General features: G+C 37.6%; 1 protein-coding gene and 1 non-coding gene across 2 annotated transcripts; both read left to right on the top strand.

Moving 5' to 3' along the window:
• Positions 1-2037: 2037 nt before the first annotated feature.
• Positions 2038-19485, top strand: odad1 (outer dynein arm docking complex subunit 1). Its single transcript, XM_061874643.1, has 15 exons — positions 2038-2144; positions 2392-2469; positions 2540-2636; positions 4439-4628; positions 4699-4824; positions 6363-6476; positions 6563-6630; positions 10794-10984; positions 11090-11224; positions 14612-14694; positions 14780-14948; positions 15102-15247; positions 18514-18611; positions 18712-18817; positions 18889-19485. The coding sequence occupies exons 2-15, from the start codon at positions 2406-2408 to the stop codon at positions 18961-18963; spliced, it is 1662 nt and encodes a 553-aa protein (XP_061730627.1). The 5' UTR covers positions 2038-2144; positions 2392-2405; the 3' UTR covers positions 18964-19485.
• On the top strand, positions 2750-2821 carry trnaw-cca (transfer RNA tryptophan (anticodon CCA)). The gene has a single exon. It is a non-coding gene; the product is annotated as a tRNA-Trp (tRNA).
• Positions 19486-21252: the final 1767 nt, after the last annotated feature.

Below are 21252 nucleotides of genomic sequence, written 5' to 3' on the forward strand. Positions count from 1 at the left end.
GTGTGTTCGCCTTGTGCGCGCCTTTTGTTTGTACTTTTTTTGTAGCTTCTGAGTTAAAGATTAAATCATGTTTTTAACTGCACGCCATGTCCCGAGTAGTCCATCTGCTTTCCTGGGAAAACGACCTCGCAGCAAGCTGCGACCCCCCCATCTTGACAGTTTCCCCAATATACTGTTTTTAACAAGTGTCCAATGATCTGTGTCCAGTTGGCGTATTCTCCATTAAAAAAGTATGGAAGGTTACATACCACAGATAGGGTGTATGCTGGGGAATGTAGTGTAACGTAGTTCTAAACCGCGGGTGTCCAAAGTGTGGCCCGGGGGCAATTTTCGGTCCTCAGCTAATTTTTTTTTGACATTCTACAAATACTTTTTTTTTTTTTTAAGTGGAATAAAAGAGCAAAAATGTAAACGAGAAAAAGTTACAATGTTGACTCTAAAAACTGTTGTTTTTTTTTAAGCTGCCATTCCTCAAAAAATAGTAATGAATTAAAATCAATGTTGTTCTGAATTATTGATATATTCTCGGTTCCATGTACCTTACAACAAATATTCCACTTTGAAATATTGCATAATTTGTGGGCATGCCATATAACAAACAAAGTTGTCTTTGACAAAAATAGCAAAAAACCAACAAACAAAAAATACGTATGTATAAAAAATGTATTAATTGACGGATCTGAAGTTGATCTACAGATTTAGTCCATCCATCCATTTCTACCGTCGTTAAAGGGGGAAAAAAATGTATGACTTATTTTATGAGTGGGGCCCTTTTGGACCCCCAATCATTTTTAATTAGACTTGTTTTAACTACCATTGGTTAAAAAAACAGTAAAGAATTCAAATATATTTTGTTATGAATTGTTGACCTATTTCAATCAAGCAGTCAATCAAAGCTTATTTATTTAGCCCTTAATCACAAGTGTCTCAAAGGGCTGCACAAGCCACAGCGACAACATCAGATCCCACATCAGGGGGAAAAAAAAACTCAACCCAATGGGATACAATGAGAAACCTTGGAGGGGACCGCAGATGAGAGACGTCCCCAACAGATGAGTGTTCCACCCCGGGACGCGACTTCGAACACCTAGCGCCGTATCTGTGGTCACCTAATAACCTCTCCACGCAAGAGAGGGGGGCAAAGCAGAAAAGAGACGGCAGATCAACTGGTCTAAAAAAAGGGGTCTATTTAAAGGCTAGCGTATACAGATGAGTTTTAAGGTGGGACTTAAACGCTTCTACTAAGGTAGCATCTCTTAACTGTAGGGCATTCCAGAGTACTGGAGCCCGAAAAGAAAACATTCTAAAGCCTGCAGACTTTTTATTTGTTTATTTATTTAAGGCTCCCATTACTTCATATCAAATATTCCACTTTGAAATATTGCATATTTAGTGTTTTTGCAGTTAAAATTTGATTTTGGCAAAAAGGGCATAAAACATAAAAATATAATAATAGACTTTAAGTTGTTCTTGGGCAGGGGTCGGCAACCTAAAATGTTGAAAGTGCCATATTTGACTAAAAATACCTAAACAAATATGTCTGGAGCCGCAAAAAAATAGAAGCGATATTACATACAGATAGTGTCATGAGATATAAATTGAATTAAGAGGACTTAAAGGAAACCAAATGAGCTGAAATATAGCTACAAATGAGGCATAATGATGCAATAAGTACATCTAGCTAGCCAAAATAGCATGTTAAATTTATTTCCATTTTTTTCGTGTTTTCTCCTCTTTTAAACCATTCAATTAAGTGTTTTTTTATCATCATTTATCCTCTATTAAAAAAACCTTCCGTAAAATGAAAAAAAATGTACGACGGAATGACAGACAGAAATACCCATTTTTTAATATATATATATATAGATTCATTTATTAAAGGTAAACTAAGCAAATTGGTTATTTCTGGCAATTTATTTAAGTGTGTATCAAACTGGTAGCCCTTCGCATTAATCAGTACCCAAGAAGTAGCTCTTGGTTTCAAAAAGGTTGGTGACCCCCTGAGTTAAACCTACCACATCGGTTCCGAAATGCATCCTGGGTAATGTAGTTTATCAAACCCACATGGATACCGTTGCTAACAACTCATGTTGTTGCCCAAGTCCAACCGAGAGAAGCTTCAACTATTTCTCACCTTCTTTCCGGTAAGACTGCTTTTTATTCGAATTTTTACCCTTCCCCCTCTCCTCGCCGACGACCTTAAAGCGTTTAGGAACGAACTACTTTTGACAATTATCTCTAAATGTTTTGCCTGTCGCCATATTGGATTTACATGGCGAAAAGTGACGTCGGGGATTTAGCTAATTGTTAAAGTTTTAAATGTTTAAATAGAAAAATGAAAAAATGTGAGCGCTCTTTGTGTTTAAATCATCTTTTTTTTTTGTCCTCTAGAGTGCAGTATAAACATGTCTAAGGGAAGATCAACCCAAAGTGCCCATTCAGAAAGCAGAGATGTAGATGATGGGACAGGTAATGCTGTGTGTTATTGGTTATACATCATTTTATAATATATTTACATTCATGAGTTATTGTTGAATAGAATTAGAGAAAGCCAAGCTGATAAGACAGTACAGGATCATGGACGGAGACCGACAGGCCTACAGCGTTCAGGCCCGCCAGCAAATGCATAAACAACAGTAAGACAATGCAACTACAAAACCCTAAACTAGGGAAGTCGGCACTTTGTATAAATTGTCAATAAAAACAGAATACGATGCTTTGCAAATAAACTGCAATGTTAAGATACACAGACTCTGTGGCGCAACGGTAGCGCGCCTGACTCCAGATCAGAAGGTTGTGTGTTCAAATCACGTCAGGGTCAAATTCTTCTTTACCATGAATTAATTTATGTGGATCCGGACTTAAACAAGTTGAAAAACTTATGCGGGTGTTACCATCTAGTGGTCAATTGTACGGAATATGTACTGAACTGTGCAAACTACTAATAAAAATTTCAATCAAACTGAAAAACGTAGAATTTTTATTTTTTTTAATTTTTTGCAACTATAAGCTCATTTGGAATTTGATGCCTGCAACATGTTTAAAAAAAGCTGGCATGAGTCGCAAAAAAGACTGAGAAAGTTGAGGAATGCTCATCAAACATTTGGAACATCCCACAGGTGAACAGGCGGGTGCCATGATTGGGTATAAAAGCAGCTTCCATGAAATGCTCTGTCATTCACAAACAAGGATGGGGCGGGGGCTACCACTTTGTGAACAAATGCGTGAGCAAATTGTTTAAGAACAACATTTCTCAACCAGCTATTGCTAGTAATTTGGGGATGTCACATCATCAAAATGTTCAGAAAATCTGGAGAGATCACTTCACGTAAGCTATGATATTACAGACCTTCGATCCCTCATGTGGTACTGCATCAAAACGCGACATTAACGTGTGAAGGATATCACCACATGAGCTCAGGAACACTTGAGAAAACCACTGTCAGCATCTACAGTTTGTCGCTACATCTGTAAGTGCAAGTTAAAACTCTACTTTGCAAAGCAAAAGGCATTTATCAACAACACCCAGAAATGCCACTGGCTTCACTAGGCCCGAGCTCATCTGAGATGGACTGATGCAAAGTGGAAAAGTGTTCTGTGGTCTGACGAGTCCACATTTCTAATTGTTTTTGGACACTGTGGAGGTTGTGTCCTCCGGAGCAAACAGGAAAAGAACCATCCGTACTGTCATAAGCGCAAAGTTCAAAAGCCAGCATCTGTGATGGTATGGGGGTGTATTAGTGCCCAAGGCATGGGTAACTCACACATCTGTGAAGGCACCATTAATGCTTAAAGGTACATACAGGTCTTGGAGCAACATATGTTGCCATCTAAGCAACGTTATCATGGACGCCCCTGCTTATTTCAGCAAGACAATGCCAAGCCATGTGTTAGAACAGTGTGGCTTCATAGTAAAAGAGGGCGAGTACTAGACTGGTCTGCCTGTAGTCCACAACTGTCTCCGATTGAAAATGTGTGGCGCAATATGAAGCCTAAAATACCGCAACAGAGACCCCGGACTGTTGAAAAACTTAAGCTGTACATCAAGCAAGAATGTGAAAGAATTCCACCTGAAATGTTTCCAAAATCGGTCTGTTCAGTTCCCAAACATTTACTGAATGTTTATAAAAGGAAAGGCCCTGTAACACAGTGGTAAAAATGCCCATATGCCATTTTTTTTGCAATGTGTTGCTGCCATTAAATTCTAAGTTAATGATTATTTGCAAAAACAAATTCAGTTTCTCAGTTCAAATATTAAATATATTGTCTTTGCAGTCCATTCAACTGTATATAAGTTGAAAATGATTCACAAATCATTGTATTCTGTTTTTATTTACTAATTACACAAAGTGCCAACTTCACTTGTTTTGGGGTTTCTAAAAATTTTAGCCGTGATCGACGATGTCATTAGTCTAAAAGGCTGTTTGTGCCTTTTAAGACAGGAGATCGACAAACTCAAGGCGGAGCACGAAGAGCTGAAGCGTAAACTGGGGGCTTGCAAGAGCTTGTCCCATCAAAAGAAGGACAAGAAGGATGCAAAGCGCCTTCATGCACTGATGGAGCAGAGAGATTCACTGGAGGTGGAGTTGGAGAAGGAAGTGCTGCAGCAAAAAGAGATACAGAAAGAGGTAATGATCGTTGTAGCGTTACCTGACCGGGTTTGTGGTTATTTATTGCGCCATTTGGGCTTGTGGGCAGATTTCAAGCATTGAGATGAAGCTTAAAGAGCTGAGGAAAAAAGACGTCAGCACAAGTGACACTCACAAGTCTGCAGCAAGGCACAATCAGAAGGCCGTAAGAACACTGGAAAACAAACTGGAAGGAGTGAGTATCAAACATGGTATCAGGACAATTATGAACTCAAAACACTGCCAGTAAGATTTGGTATCGGGGTGAAAAAAATTACATTGGCACTGAAACAAGTTGTGGCAACAAATAAATGCAATCATTTGGAAAAAGTACTATTTTTTTGGTGGATTAGGTTCCAGCAACCCCTGTGACCCCAAGAGGGACAAGCGGTAGAAAAATGGATGGATGGATGGATGGATGTTTCATATCATGACATGTTTTCACTACCAATAGTCATGTTTTTTGAACACCTTTATTGTTTTTGTGTGTTTCACAGGTTTTTATTTAATTTTTGACTTTTCCACATTCGCTTCTCTTTATTTAAAGTTCAAGTTAAAGTCCCAACGATAGTCACACACACACTAGGTATGGTGAAATTATCCTTTGCATTTGACCCACCCCCACGTTCACCCCCTGGGAGGTGAGGGGAGCAGTGAGCAGCAGCGGTGGCCGCACTCGGGAATCATTTTGGTGATTTAATCAAATTTTGCGGTTTCAAATTAATGGCAGTGTGTTGACTTTGCATGCCCGTATCTAGTAAAGCTGCTTCTTGGTAAACTTTTAATAAGCCAGATCACTGCCATCATTTTGAAACCGTAAAAAACGAGAAGCGAACGTGGAAAAGGAACAGTTGAAAATAAAATCCAGTGAAACACACAAAAACAATACCTGTATTTAAAAATATGAACAGTGGTATTGATACAAAAATATCATCCACCAAAAATATTGTATTTTTTTAATGTTGAGTTGAGTTGAGTTTGAGTTTATTTCGAACATGAATGCATACAACATGATACATGACAATTTCCAGTTTCTCTTTTCAACATGTTCGAAAAGGAGTAGGAAAAAACAGAGCTTATTTAATCATACCTCTTTTCTTTTACATAACAGTTGCTAAAACTTTTGTTCACTTCCTGTTCTCAATTTATTCACAATATACCCCTTAAGTAATCACAATAAAAATAGATGAATAAATAATACTCGGTGAAGTAAGTTACATTTCATATGATGAGATGAGTAAGATTATTTTGAGAATGAATGAATGGAGGCGCCAGCGCCCCCCGCGACCCCGAAAGGGAATAAGCGGTAGAAAATGGATGGATGGATGGATGAATGGATGGATGAAATAAATTCAGAATTTTTATCATGGTTCTTTTTCTTTCTAATTTGTAAACACTTTATGTTTGAAGAGTTTCTAGAAGTGGATCATAATAGTACAATGTGTGATTGCTTTGCTTAATTCATTCCATAATTTAATTCCACATACAGATATACTGAAGGTCTTAAGTGTTGTACGTGCATACAAATGTTTTAAATTACATTTTTCTCTTAAGATTATATTCCTCCTCTTTTTTTGAGAGTAATTATTGTATAATGTATTTATTTGTTGCCAAAACTCATTTCGCTGCCAATACAACTTATATTACAATGTCAAAAAAAAACATTTTCGATACCAAATCTTAAGGGCAGTGCATTGGCTTCATAGACAATTAAACCTCTGATTTACTCCTCAGTCCTTGACCCGCTTTAACGAACAGTTAACCAAGAACAGCCGCCTCAGAGAGGAGCTGCAGATTCTTCACATCGAGCGAATGCGATTCCAGCGGCTACACGACAGGCTGGTCCAGGTGAGCAATCTGTCATGTCGCTATTGAAGACAGATTGAGTGTTAAGCTGCGACTTCATCTGAAGCTTCGTCACTTGTTCTTCACAGGAGATCCAAGAGGTCCGGAAGAAGATCGGGGAATTAGTCACCGTGTCTACTGTAGCCCATGATGCAAGGTACATCACTTACACAGTTGGACATCACATAAAAAGTGACTACATCGCTCAAATTTTAGCAACCATTTTATGACACTATCAATTCTACAGAAATTAAACACGGATATACTTTAGAGTAGTCTGTACACAGCTTGTAGTGCAGTATTATAGTACGGTAGGTTTACAATCCACTGGAAATTAATACATACAGCCCTTATTACTTCCCCGCTGCCTGACCAGGGTTCAGGAAATCTGTAGAGACTCCTCCCACCCCCACCAAGGACTGTTTTCACTGCTGGAAAGAGGTTCCGCAGCCTCCGTAGCAGATCCCCGAGGTTCTGTAACCATTTCTTCCGTAGGGCTATCAGATTCTTGATTGCATCAAAATAATTCCCTCAATCCCCCCGCCCCAAAAAACGGATTAACTCGCTGGAATATAAAGAATATATAACATACATCCATAAACGTGGATGCATATGCAAAAGTGCAATATATTTATTTGTATAGTAATCTATTTATTTATATCGGCACCTTATTGCTCTTTTATCCTGCACTACAACAAGCTAATGCAACAAAATGTTGTTCTTATCTGTACTGTAAAGTTCAAATTTGAATGACAATAAAAGGAAGTCTAAGTCTCTAATTCTAAAATTATTGTCTAAATAGCTGGAAACACAAAGTGAGTTCACCTCACAGTGTTCAACTTGTGTAATTATTTAGTGTGAGCACCATTATTATCTAGCGTAGCCCTAATCCTCTTGGACATGGAATTGAGCTGAGTTGCACAGGTTCTTAGTGGAATTAATTAACAAGCTCTGCTTAACTTAACTATCAACAAGTGGGGATTTGTGTACTGGTGTTCAAATCCCTGGCAGGTTGCAGGTCTGGACACATGTCACATGTGTGTTAAATCTCTAGTATACAATCTAAGCTATACACTTATTACTTTAAAGTACAAACCCCGTTTCCATATGAGTTGGAAAATTGTGTTAGATGTAAATATTAACAGAATACAATTATTTACAATCATTTTCAACCCATATTCAGTAGAATATGCTACAAAGGCAACATATTTGATGTTCAAACTGATAAACATTTTTTTTTTGTGCCAATAATCAATAACTTTAGAATTTGATGCCAGCAACATGTGACAAAGAAGTTGGGAAAGGTGGCAATAAATACTGATAAAAATGAGAAATGCTCATCAAACACTTATTTGGAACATCCCACAGGTGTGCAGGTTAATTGGGAACAGGTGGGTGCCATGATTGGGTATAAAAGCAGGTTCCATGAAATGCTAAATAATTCACAAACAAGGATGGGGCCAGGGTCACCAATTTGTAAGCAAATTGTCAAACAGTTTTAGAAAAACATTTCTCAACGAGCTATTGCAAGGAATTTAAGGATTTCAACATCTACGGTCTGTAAAATCATCAAAAGGTTCAGAGAATCTCGAGAAATCACTGCACGTAAGCGATGATATTACGGACCTCTGATCCCTCAGGCGGCCCTGCATCAAAAACCGACATCATTGTGTAAAGGATATCACCACATGGGATCAGGAACAATTCATAAAACCACTGTCAGTAACTACAGTTGGTCACTACATCTGTAAGTGCAAGTTAATACTCTGCTATGCAAAGCAAAACCCATTTATCAACAACACCAAGGAACGCAGCTGGCTTCACTGGGCCCGAGCTCGTCTAAAATGGACTAATGCAAAGTGGAAAAGGCTTCTGTGGTCTGACGAGTCCACATTTCAAATTATATCTGGAAACTGTGGACGTAGTTTCCTCCGGAACCAAGAGGAAAATAACCATCCGGATTGTTATAGGCGCAAAGTTCAAAAGCCAGCATCTGTGATGGTATGGGGGTGCATTAGTGCCCAAGGCATGGGTAACTTACACATCTGTGAAGACACCACTGATGCTGAATGGTCCATACAGGTTTTGGAGCAACATATGTTGTCATCCAAGCAACGTTATCATGGACGCCCCTGCTTATTTCAGCAAGACAATGCCAAGCCACGTGTTACAACAGCGTGGCTTCGTAGTAAAAGAGTGCGGGTACTTTCCTGGCCCGCCTGCTTCCCATTGAAAATGTGTGGCGCTTTATGAAGCGTAAAATACGACAGTGGAGACTCCGGACTGTTGAATGACTGAAACTCTACATAAAACAAAAATGGGAAAGAATTCCACTTTCAAAGCTTCAACAATTAGTTTCCTCAGTTTCCAAACGTTTGTTGATTGTTGTTAAAAGAAAAGGTGATGTAACACAGTGGTGAACATGCCCTTTCCCAACTACTTTGGCACGTGTTGCAGCCATGAAATTCTAAGTTAATTATTATTTGCAAAAAAAAAAGTTTATGAGTTTGAACATCAAATATCTTGTCTTTGTAGTGCATTCAATTGAATATGGGTTGAAAATGACTTGCAAATCATTGTATTCCGTTTATATTTACATCTAACACAATTTCCCAACTCATATAGAAACGGTGTTTGCACAATGATGTGTACATTATATTTAAAATCAGACTTTAAAGCCAGTCAAAGCCCAATATTTTCTCCAATCCATTTTACAAAGTTTAGCCTGTATAAATATGACAAATAAGGACATGTTTTTGTCCAATGTGTTGTTTTAATCCACTTTTGTCAACATGCTAACACTGTGATTGATTGTGCTTTATTTATTTTTAATTATCTGTAGCAGATTAAAAGCAAGAAGATCCACATTCAATACTTACTGCTCAGAAAAGTTTTCTGTTTTTTAATGCGTTAACTTCAACACTTTATATCAGGGGTGTCGAAACTTTTTGACTTGGGGGACGCATTGAACTAAAAAGAATTTGGCCAGGAGCTGAAAGCCGACTGCATGTAAAGTAACTAAATATGTACATATATATACACACATATATAATCTGTACATTAATATGTGTATATATATATATATAAATATATATATATATATATATATATATATATATATACACACATATATAATCTGCACATTAATATGTGTATATATATATATATATTTATATATATATATATGTGTGTATGTATATATATATGTATATGTATATATATATATATGTATGTATATATATACACATATATATATATGTGTGTATGTGTGTGTGTGTGTGTGTGTGTGTGTGTGTGTGTGTGTGTGTGTGTGTGTGTGTGTGTGTGTGTGTGTGTGTGTGTGTGTGTGTGTGTGTGTATCTATATAATGTTTTTTAATATAAAGGAGAGATCATTCATATAATTGGATATAAAGAGTATGGGAACGTTTGACTCTTCTTACCTTGTTTACTTCCTTAAAGTTTTGTAATCAATCAAAAATATCAAGCAGCTAAAATGCGGCAAACAATAATACGTGTGGATTGTGGACAAAGTGTTTTCCATTTCTCCTATCATACATTGCAGGGGATTTAAATGAGTGTAATTTTGAAATATGTGTTGTGATTGTGAGATAGGCTCCAGCAATCCCCCTGTGACCCCAAAAGGGACAAGCCGTAGGAAATGGATGGATGGATGTGATTGTGAATGGAGGTTTTTTTTATAATATCCACAACGTTTAATGAGCAGGTTGTGTTGTTTGTGACCATATGTGTTGAATTTTTTTGTTAGTTTATTTTTGCCATGACTGAGAAAGGTTGTTTTTATTAGGTCATATATAAAAATGTTGTGGTGTGTTTTATACAGACTGCAATTAATGGTCATTAAACCGAAATTTCTATTATGACCACCAAATGCCAGGAGAATTGTTGGCAATTATGCTGGTAGATATTTTAAATTAATCTAGAGGTGCTCCTCACGGTATTGTCTTTATTAAACTCTTGAAGTCTCACGGGCCAAACTGAACAAGGCGAAGGGTAGTAGTTTGGCTACTGCTCCTTTATTTGGTCCTTTTGTTTTGTTTTAGTGAAAAAAACGGACTGCGTTTGTTCAAGTTTGTTAAAAACAAATTGCTTTATAAAGCCACTTTTTAATTATTTATCCATCTTTACAATAATAGATTTACCGGTAGAGGTAAATACTTGAAATTGAGGGCTTTTCTCAGAATATTAAGTGAGATTACAAAATAGATCAATTAAATTGTTTAATCAGAGATCCTAATTAATTTATCACACACTTGTTTAATTGCTTGACAGCACTAGTTGTATGTATTCTGTGGATTAGGATGGAGGCTCAATCCAAGTTGTCGATGATGAGAGAGAAGGCTGACAAAGAGAGTGCCCAGTATAACACTGAAATGAGGGAACTTGAAAGGGTTATATCCCATGAATGCGGCCTCAAAGACTTCATCACCACCAAATACAGCGAGAAGACAAGCCAGGATGATGAGCAGGAGGAGGCTGGGCCTGAAGAACGTAAGACGTATGGGAACTACGGTTCAAGTTTTGTGTTGTGAAGACATTTGTTACACATCAGGTGCTCTTTTAGCACATTTTTCTAATGCTGTTTGCATTACTTAGTGGCAGGTGTAAAGGAGCAGGGGAAGATAGGCTCGAGTGAGGAGTCGCAGGATGATTTGGAAGTGTTCTTTGAGAGGATCCGGTCCGTGACGGGAGAGGACGACCTAGACTTGCTGGTCAACAGGTTTATGCAAGGTAATGTATGTCAATAGTTACACTATAGGTTGTAGAGCTAAATGCAATTGTCTCTTTTTATAAGGCAAGGAACCACATTTGGTAGATGGACCCTTCCGTCAAATTAGTGCCATTTGTATACAGAGGAAATTAAATCCAGTATATAAATGCACAATCAAATTAACCAATTAATAGTGGTGTTTTGCTCACCAATCTGACTGAGTAGTTAATTAATACAGTTTTAAGGATTAATTTTTACTACTTTGAAAACTGGGGGAAAAAAAATGCATTTGCTGCCTGTTCCCACGTTCTACAGTTGGACTTTTTATTAAATATAAGTTTCAATCTTTCACAAATGTTAGTTATTACATATTTGGCTTACTTGTTATTCCAACTATTCTTCAAGTTGATTTTTTTTTTTTTAAACAAAATTAATTTAGCTCAAATTTACAATTTAGTTTTTTTCCTTGGTTTACACTCAGCCTTGTTACCTTTAATGTATATCAGCAACCTATCATTTAAAATTGTATTATTATTATATTTTTATTATATTTATAAAATTATATTTATATATATATATATATATATATATATATATATATATATATATATACATACATATATATATATATTATATTTTTATAATATTAATAAAACTCCCAAACAAAATGACAAAAGAAATAGTGCTACTGATTTATAAGACTAGAGACAAACACTAGTTTTCTTACTTGCACAATTTTCTAAAAATATCGAAAAATTGTATAACAATAGAGTGGAAAAATGCAGAAGTCAAAGTGGAACACTCGCAGACAACAGATACAAATACAGAGCCAGCATTTAAATAGCAATGGCGTCAATAGAAATAACGGAAGAGATTACCAATACAATAGCTGGTAAACAGTGTGTAGCTGCAGTGTTTATGGGTTTAACAAAAGCAATTGACACATTTAATCATAACATCTTAAATAACAAATTGGAGTGGTAGGGCATCAGAGGGTTGGCATTGAACTGGGTAACAAGCTATTTAACCAACAGCAAGCATTACGTCAAGTTAGGCAAACACACGTCTACAACGCAAAATATATTTTGTGGCGTACCCCAAGGAACAATACTGGAACCAAAATTGTTCAATTCCTATATAAACGACATATGTAAAGTATCAATGGATAAAAAGTTAGTATTATTTGCAGATGACACAACTGTGTTTTGTTCAAGAGAAAACAGACCAAAGCTAATACAAATAATAACAGAAGAAATAAACAGATTAAAGAGATGATTTGACAAAAAACAGACTGTCTTTAAATCTCAGTAAAAGTAAAATAATGCTGTTTGGTAACATAAGAAGAAAAAGTGAAACAAATTTTGAAAAAGGGTCAAATAAATTAATTTTTGGGGTGTGAATATATACGAAAAACATTTACTGGAAATCTAAGGGAAAATATACAACCAAAGGTGGCAAGAAATACATCGATAATGAAAAACGCTAAACATGTTCTGCACAAAAATCACTCTCTATTCTGTACTGCTCACAAATGTTACCGTATCTGAGTTATTGTGTAGAAACCTAATGAAATAACTGCAAAAGTACAATTCATTCACTAACCGTGTTACATAAGAGGTCAGAATAGCTTAGAATAATACAGAATGTTGGCTATTGAGAACATTCAAACTCTTTATTTGTTGAATTACAAATATTGTATAAAGCAAACTATAATCTGTAATCAGTACAACAATTACTCTCAAAGAAGAGGAGAAATATAACCTTGAAAAAAAATCGAATTTAAAACATGTATGCACACACAATACTTAAAACATTTAGCATATTAGTGCGTGGAATTAAATAATGGATTGGATTGAGCAAAGAAATCAAACAATGTACTTAATACGGGGCGGTATAGCTCGGTTGGTAGAGTGGCCGTGCCAGCAATTTGAGGGTTGCAGGTTCGATCCCCGCTTCCGCCATCCTAGTTACTGCCGTTGTGTCCTTGGGCAAGACACTCTACCCATCTGCTCCCAGTGCCACCCACACTGGTTTAAATGTAATTTAGATATTGGGTTTCACTATGTAAAGCGCTTTAAGTCACTAGAGAAAAAGCGCTATATAAATATAATTCACTTCACAATATACAGTTTAAGAAACTGTTCAAGCTCCGAGTTTTTACAATGTAAGAAGAAGACTTTTGATAAGCATCTTGAAATTTATCAAAAAAATACATATTCTTATTCATCTCGCACTGCCAACCATAAATTACCGTACAGAACAATGTATTCATGAGAAATGTATTTTTTGTTTGTATATGTATTTAATACTTATTTACCTACTCATTGTCTATAAATTATCTTATGTAACTACTTATTGATCACAATGGTGTTTCAAATAGAGTACAAACAAATGTGTTTATAACTAATATACGAGAAGGGATAGGATTAAATAAGCCCTGCGTCCTCTTACTGCTTTTTGGACCTGCTGTAATAAAAACAATCTGGAAATATGTGATGTATTACATTGTAAATGTATACATGTTCAAAATAAAAAAAACATAGCCCTACCTAACACATTAATAACAGATTCCATATAGAATTCTTGCATTTGCTAAATCTATATTAAAAACTCCTGTTATTTTCCGTCCTGCTGCTCAAATTAGTCTTCTCTGACATAGGAACTTTGTCAAAAATAGAATAAAGTTGCCTGAGATGGTTGTTGAATTATTTGTATTATTAGATAAATAGTTGAAAAAGTCCGAAATGTAAAAGTTTATTTTGAGAGGCACAACAAGCAAATGGCACTGATTCATTAAAAATGGGCCAAATGGAGGCCTCATACTTCACTCTGGCTGTATGTGATGCCCCACCCCCACTCCTGAGGCAATCAGCAAACAGAGGTAAAGATGGTTAGAATTACATATAAGTAAAGTCAGTAAATCATACTGCTGTATGATTACTTTAAAAATATCTAAAATGTATTTAAAAAATTCTCAGATTTTTAAAAATACGTTAATAACGAATTCTAAAATATATCGTTTTGGATCCGAGGGCTTTACTATGCTCACAGGTCACAACATAAGGCACGGTGTACAGTAATACGATCTAACTTAGAATAATGCAGGGTTTTGAATTTATTGACATTGCCAGATAGGTAATACTGTAATTTAACTAACTTTTATTGTTTTAGTTGTAAGGTGAAGTGCTGCACATTTACACTACATCATATTGCGAGGTTGGGTCTGCAGGAGTATCAAATTAAGTGCTGTGAAGAGGTGGCGACTTGTCCAGGGTGTACACCGCCTTCCGCCCGAATGCAGCCAAGATAGGCTCCAGCAACCCTCGCGACCCCAAAAGGGAAAAGCGGTTGAATGGATGGATGGATGGGTGTCTATATCTCCTAACTTATGCTGTTTGTCTGTGCAGCTGAAGACCGTAACTTTGCCCTCTTTAATTTTGTAAATGAGCAAAACAATGAGGCTGAGGTGCTTCGGGATCAAATCAGTCAGGTGCGTTGCTTATTTCCTAACACGACCACACCGACATTCGGTGTGTGTTAGTGCGATGTTGTTAAATGTGTCTGCACCTACTCAGATCCAAGAGGAGATGGAGCGCTTTCGACTGAGCGGTTTGAAACAGGAGGAGGCTCATAATTCTTCGCTGAGAGATATCGACGTTCAAGAGAAGGAAGCCCTGTTGCAAACTCAGGACTACGACGCCCGAGTTGGCATCTTAAGCAAAGTCCTGGAGGAGATTGAAACAGGTCTGCATGGTGCATTCGCCATGTTTGCGTGACATCACACAAAGAGCTATATGTTTTTTTGTTTTTGTTTGCAATAGACTTGATTGGCATGTGCACCTAATGCTGTAACAGGTGAATAGTTGTATATAATACAGAGCTGTTGTACTGTTACAGGGGTTAGCAGTATTTTCTCTGAAGTGGTGTCCGACCCCTCTGCAATGGAGGACCCCATTAGTGATAGCAACTTGATGTCCTACCTGGGTGTCGTAGAGCATAAGGCCAACGAGCTCCTCACCATACAAGCATTCCTTGATAACAAAGTAAGACCTTTCCTGTATTCTGATGTAGCATCAGTATCAACTTCAGATAGCAATATTTTTTTTTGTATTAGAACTGTCTTCAAATCGTCAAAGATTTGATGATTGCATTCAGATGAATCCGATCAGACTTTTAAAGTTGCAGTAGAATCGCGCGATATTAAACCCGTGGGTGAGAAGTGAGATAATACCTTCTGTGGCTATCAGGTGTGTTGGGAGGCTAAATTGACTGTGTCCATCATGTATTATAATAATTGATAAATGATAAATGGGTTGTACTTGTATAGCGCTTTTCTACCTTCAAGGTACTCAAAGCGCTTTGACACTACTTCCACATTTACCCATTCACACACACATTCACACACTGATGGAGGGAGCTGCCATGCAAGGCGCCAACCAGCACCCATCAGGAGCAAGGGTGAAGTGTCTTGCTCAGGACACAACGGACGTGACGAGGTTGGTTCTAGGTGGGATTTGAACCAGTGACCCTCGTGTTGCGCACGGCCACTCTCCCACTGCGCCACGCCGTCCCTGTTTGAATATCAGTCAAATATTCTTGTGTGCTGATAAGAAGTTGAAGGGAAACTGAAATTTTTGGAGGAATTTTGCCCATCGTTCACAATCATTATGAAAGACATGATAACGGATGTTTTTTTTTAATGCATTCTAAATATTATCCATCCATTTTATACCGCTTGTCCCTTTTAGGGTTTGCGGGGGGCCGCTGGAGCCTATATCAGCTGCATTCGGGTGGTAGGCGGGGTACACCCTGGACAAGCCGCCACCTCATCGCAGATTCTAAATATGAAATAAACGTAAATAAAAGTCAGCTTACAGCGCAGACAATGGGAGCGCCACTATTCCGCCCAAAAAATCTGATAACCATTCAAAAAGCGTCAACAAAACTCAATTAAAATTTCATGACTTGAGTATTAATCAAGTATTAGTGATATTGTTATTGTAAGCTCTAATGCAGACCAGCTATGTATAGCAGCCCCGTGATCACTTCCCTGTGTGCCTATGTTTACATCATCGAGTGGTCAGCTGCTTCCTCGCTTCCTTTCTCCCTGTAAGTTTATTATCGATAATAAATCATGCATCTCACCTGGACGGTAGATGGCTAAGAGTACAATCCGACAAGTTGGGACACTTTGACAACCATTTCGGACCTGGAACTGGCGAGGACGGCACGAAAAGCGCTTGTTCCCCTCAGCCCCAGCCAGTTTCTTTGCGAGGATTATGAGACATTTTTCCTCTAAATGGGAATATATGAATATCCGGCAGTCAGCATCCTAATGACACCAGACCTTGCACAGTAAGTGGTGTTTTATTATGTTTGTTGGCTCTCATAAAGTCTGCAGTGAGTAATAATCAGTGAGGAAGGGAAAAAAAAGAAAATATTGTATTGCGTTTTTGAAAATAATGCGTATGCTTGATATTATCAAAATACATAAATATAAATGTGCCGGTTACTACATTACATATATACTTACATCATGTATATAAAACCCTAATAGAGGTGTTTGTAAGCACACTTTTGATCGAATTTACTTAATATTGAGAATTTTTTTTTTTTTTCATCCATCCGTCGTCATGTCTTTCGTAATGATTGTGAATGATAGTCAAAATTCCCCCCAAAAACGCAGTTCCCTTTTAAGTAAAGAAATCAAACAGTGTACCGATTTAAGAAACTGTTCAAACTCAGTGTTCATAAAGAAGAAGAACAATGACAAACCTTCGGAACTTACTGATATTCTTATACATCTCACTTTCTGAAATACAACGTACTTCCATCCATCCATCCATTTCCTACCGCTTATTCCCTTTTGGGGTCGCGGGGGGCGCTTGCGCCTCTCTCAGCTACAGTCGGGCGGAAGGCGGGGTACACCCTGGACAAGTCGCTACCTCATCGCAGGGCCAACACAGATAGACAGACAACATTCACACTCACATTCACACACTAGGGCCAATTTTTAGTGTTGCCAATCAACTTATCCCCAGGTGCATGTCTTTGGAAGTGGGAGGAAGCCGGAGTACCCGGAGGGAACCCACGCATTCACGGGGAGAACATGCAAACTCCACACAGAAAGATCCCGAGCCTGGATTTGAACCCAGGTCTGCAGGACCTTCGTATTGTGAGGCAGACGCACTAACCCCTCTGCCACCGTGAAGCCACAACGTACATCACTATTTATTATTTATTTATAAATGTTATCATTTATGGAGTATATTGTGAATAAAATGAGAACAGGAAGTGAACAGAAGTGTTAGCTATGGATATGTATTAGCTTCTTCATACTCCTTTTCGAACATTTTGAAAAGAAAACCTGGAAATCGTGATGCATCGCGTGTAATTGTATGCACGTTCGAAATAAACTCAAACCAGAAACCAGTGGTCCTCAAACTACGGCCCGCGGGCCAGATCCGTCCAAAATCCGGCCTGCGGGAAGTCCCGAGTTAAAAATAAATAAATACATTTTTTTTTTTAATTATTATTTTTTAATCTGTCATTACTTATCCATTTCTACCGCTTTTTACTGTCAGTATCTCCAAGATGCTCAGGAAAATCATGTTGTCTGAAACTGCATTTTCCCATCGATAACGTGACATCATCTTACTCAGAAAATATATATATATATATATATATATATATATACATATATATATATATATATATATATATATATATACATATATATATATATATATATATATATACACACACTGCCCGGCCACCAAATTTTTGGGGACCCTGCCATAAATGATAGTTTTTAGAGAGTAAGCAATACATTTTAGTTTTGGCTGTCACTTCCAACTTCTTCAGAGCGGTCGCTGCTTCCTGGTGTTACATCACGTGTCTAAAAATCAGTTCATAATCACAATTACTCAAAATAGTATGAAAGAATCTGAATTAAAAAATGAACTGTTTAACAGCAAAAATAGTGAGGTGAATTATATTTTATATAGCGCTTTTCTCAAGTGACTCAAAGCGCTTTACATAGTGACACCTAATATCTAAGTTACATTTAAACCAGTGTGGGTGGCACTGGGAGCAGGTGGGTAAAGTGTCTTGCCCAAGGACACAACGGCAGTAACTAGGATGGCACAAGCGGGAATCGAACCTGCAACCCTCAAGTTGCTGGCACGGCCACTCTACCAACCGAGCTAATAGAAAGTTGTTCTTTAACAGTGCGTTATTTACTGACAAATAATCACTGCCCCTGAATTCCCCTAAGCTGTATATAATCTACTTTTATTTACAATTCCAGGAAGTTGGAAAGGAGTACAACACAGCCGATCTGCCCAAACTTATTTTTGGCCGAACCACAGAGATGCTCCAGGAGAATCTCCAAGCTTCATTTCAGAGGTTGTTTTTTTTAAGCTGTATTTCAAACACGGATTGATTAAAAAATCCTGCTCACTTGCTTTATGCTGGCGTGTGTGTTTTGTGTTCGCTGACCTTCCAGTGTGGAATATGACGTGGATGACTTGCCTGTCACCAATGAGGAAGAGCGTCCTCTCTCACAGTGGGAACTTCGCAGAAAAATACTAGAAGGGTTCAGTCAGATAAAAGTAGGATATTTATAGTCTATTTACCACAAGAGAGTCTTATATCGAAACTAATTTTCTCCTCTGATTTAAAGGTCACACAAAGAGAGAGTCGGACAACAACAAAAAGCTCCAAAACAAGCCCACGTGTTCTGGAGGAAACCCTCTGACACAATCTGAGTGGTGGATTTTTCTAAAGCATATTCTTAAATGCAAGGTTAGGATTTGACATATAGCTTGCACACATATATAAATATTCAATGCATATTTTATTTTTTTATCATAAAGTGATTTGTTTGTTAGCATCTGATTAGTTGTGTAGCGATAAAGAAGCTCTGTGGTAACCAGCTGGGCTTTTCATGTGTTATGGGCCATCTGGCTTCTTCTACACTGCGGTGACACTCGCTGCTATTCGCCAACACAAAGGCTGGGGGCAGCAGAAAGCTTTTGTCATTCTAATTGGTTTTCTTAGATTTGGATTGGAGTCTCTCCGAACCTGGACTACATTTCCACTGCAGGCCAAATTGGACCAAATCAGAATTTTTTTCAGGCTGACTGTTTAGATTACAATGAAATATGAGCCTTATCAGACTCCAGAATAAACGCGCACCGGCTCCAATGTAGCCTCGACCTCACTTGCATAAACAAGTTGAATAAAGTGAAAATAAAGGAAGTTGACTGGATTCCGTAAATAATCAAGGAAGTCTCTACGACTCTATACTACTACTTTACTAAATAAAAACTGCCACACCTTAAAAAAGAATGTTTTGTTGATGTGAAAACAAACAAAATTTATATATTGTATGAATGGATATATATATATATATATATATATATATATATATATATATATATATATATATATATAGTGCAATATACTGTACTTGATGGGGTTTTAATATGTATATGGCTGTTAAAGGAGACAAGAACATCAGCGTGAATCTACATTAGCGTTATTTTTCAAGTCGCTTACATTAAAAAAATCATACGCAATTTCTTAGGAATTAAAGTATACATATACATCTACATATAGTTATATATATATATCTATTCATATATATACATATATTTATCTATAAGGGCTACATGCTGAAAAGATTTGCGGACACTTTTATTCTGCATTTTAATTTTAATAAACATGTTTTTGACCTACTCAGTGGCCTAGTGTTTAGAGTGTCCGCCCTGAGATCGGTAGGTTGTGAGTTCAAATCCCGGCCAGGTCATATCAAAGCCTATAAAAATGGGACCCATTACCTCCCCTGCTTGGCACTCAGCATCAAGGGTTGGAAATTGGGGTTAATTTACCTGGGTGCAGCCTTCGCTGAAGCCCACTGCTCCCCTCACCTCCCAGGAGGTGAACAAGGGGGCGGGTCAATGCAGAGGACAAATTTCACCACACTCAGTGTGTGTGACAATCATTGGTACTTTAACTTTAACTTAACCAATCCAACAATATTACTTGTATAACGCTTTTCCACTTTCAAAATACTTACTGCTACCTCATTTACAATCTCAGAAGCAACTCCGGGTTCAGTCTGTAAGTTTCCATGCACGAAATGAAGGGAAGCCAGTTCAGGGGCAATGTGCTCACGTCATTTGGTTTTGGTTAAAAGACGAGCAGCAGAGTTCTGCAAGCGCTGCAGCCGCTGGAGAGAGCTCTGATCCAGGCCTACGTACAACGAATTACGGTAATCCACGCGTGACGTCACATATGCATGGATAGCTCTTTCAAAGTCAGCCTGATGAAGATACTGTTTTATTTTTGCAAGGAGTCTTAGCTGAAAGAAGGTAGATTTATAGACACAACTCATTTGTTTGTTCATCTTAAGCAAGGTGTCAAAATTGATACGTACAGTATTGTAGATAACCGAGATAATGGTGATTATTTGGATTTGTGGATTATTGGATGCGTGACAGCGACAATTGACATCATCTTGTGATGTCAAACGATACATTTTTTAAAATCAGATTAATTAGACTTTTTACTTGGATTGTCACGCTCAATCGCAGTTAAAGGGGAACATTATCACAATTTCTGAAGGGTTAAATAAAACCAATAAAAATCAGTTCCCAATGGCTTATTTTATTTTTCGAAGTTTTTCTCAAAATTTTACCCATCAAGCAATATCCCGAAAAACGGCTTCAAAGTGCCTGATTTAACCGTCGTTATATCCACCCATCTATTATCCTGTGAAGTCACAGCGTGACCACTCGGAAACAAACATGGCGGATAGCACAGAAAGGTATAGCGATATTAGCTCGGATTCCGACTCAGGTTTCAGCGCCGTGAGCGATTCAACAGATTACGCATGTATTGAAACGGATGGTTGGAGTGTGGAGGCAAGTACCGAAAACAAAATTAAAGAAGAAACAAAGAAGCTTTTGAGCCATATCACGACAGACAGCGGCACGGGAGGAAGCGAGGACGAATTTGGCGATCGCCTTCTAACCACCGATTG

This window comes from Nerophis ophidion, linkage group LG02, assembly GCF_033978795.1.
Source record: "Nerophis ophidion isolate RoL-2023_Sa linkage group LG02, RoL_Noph_v1.0, whole genome shotgun sequence".
Lineage (NCBI taxonomy): Eukaryota > Metazoa > Chordata > Actinopteri > Syngnathiformes > Syngnathidae > Nerophis > Nerophis ophidion.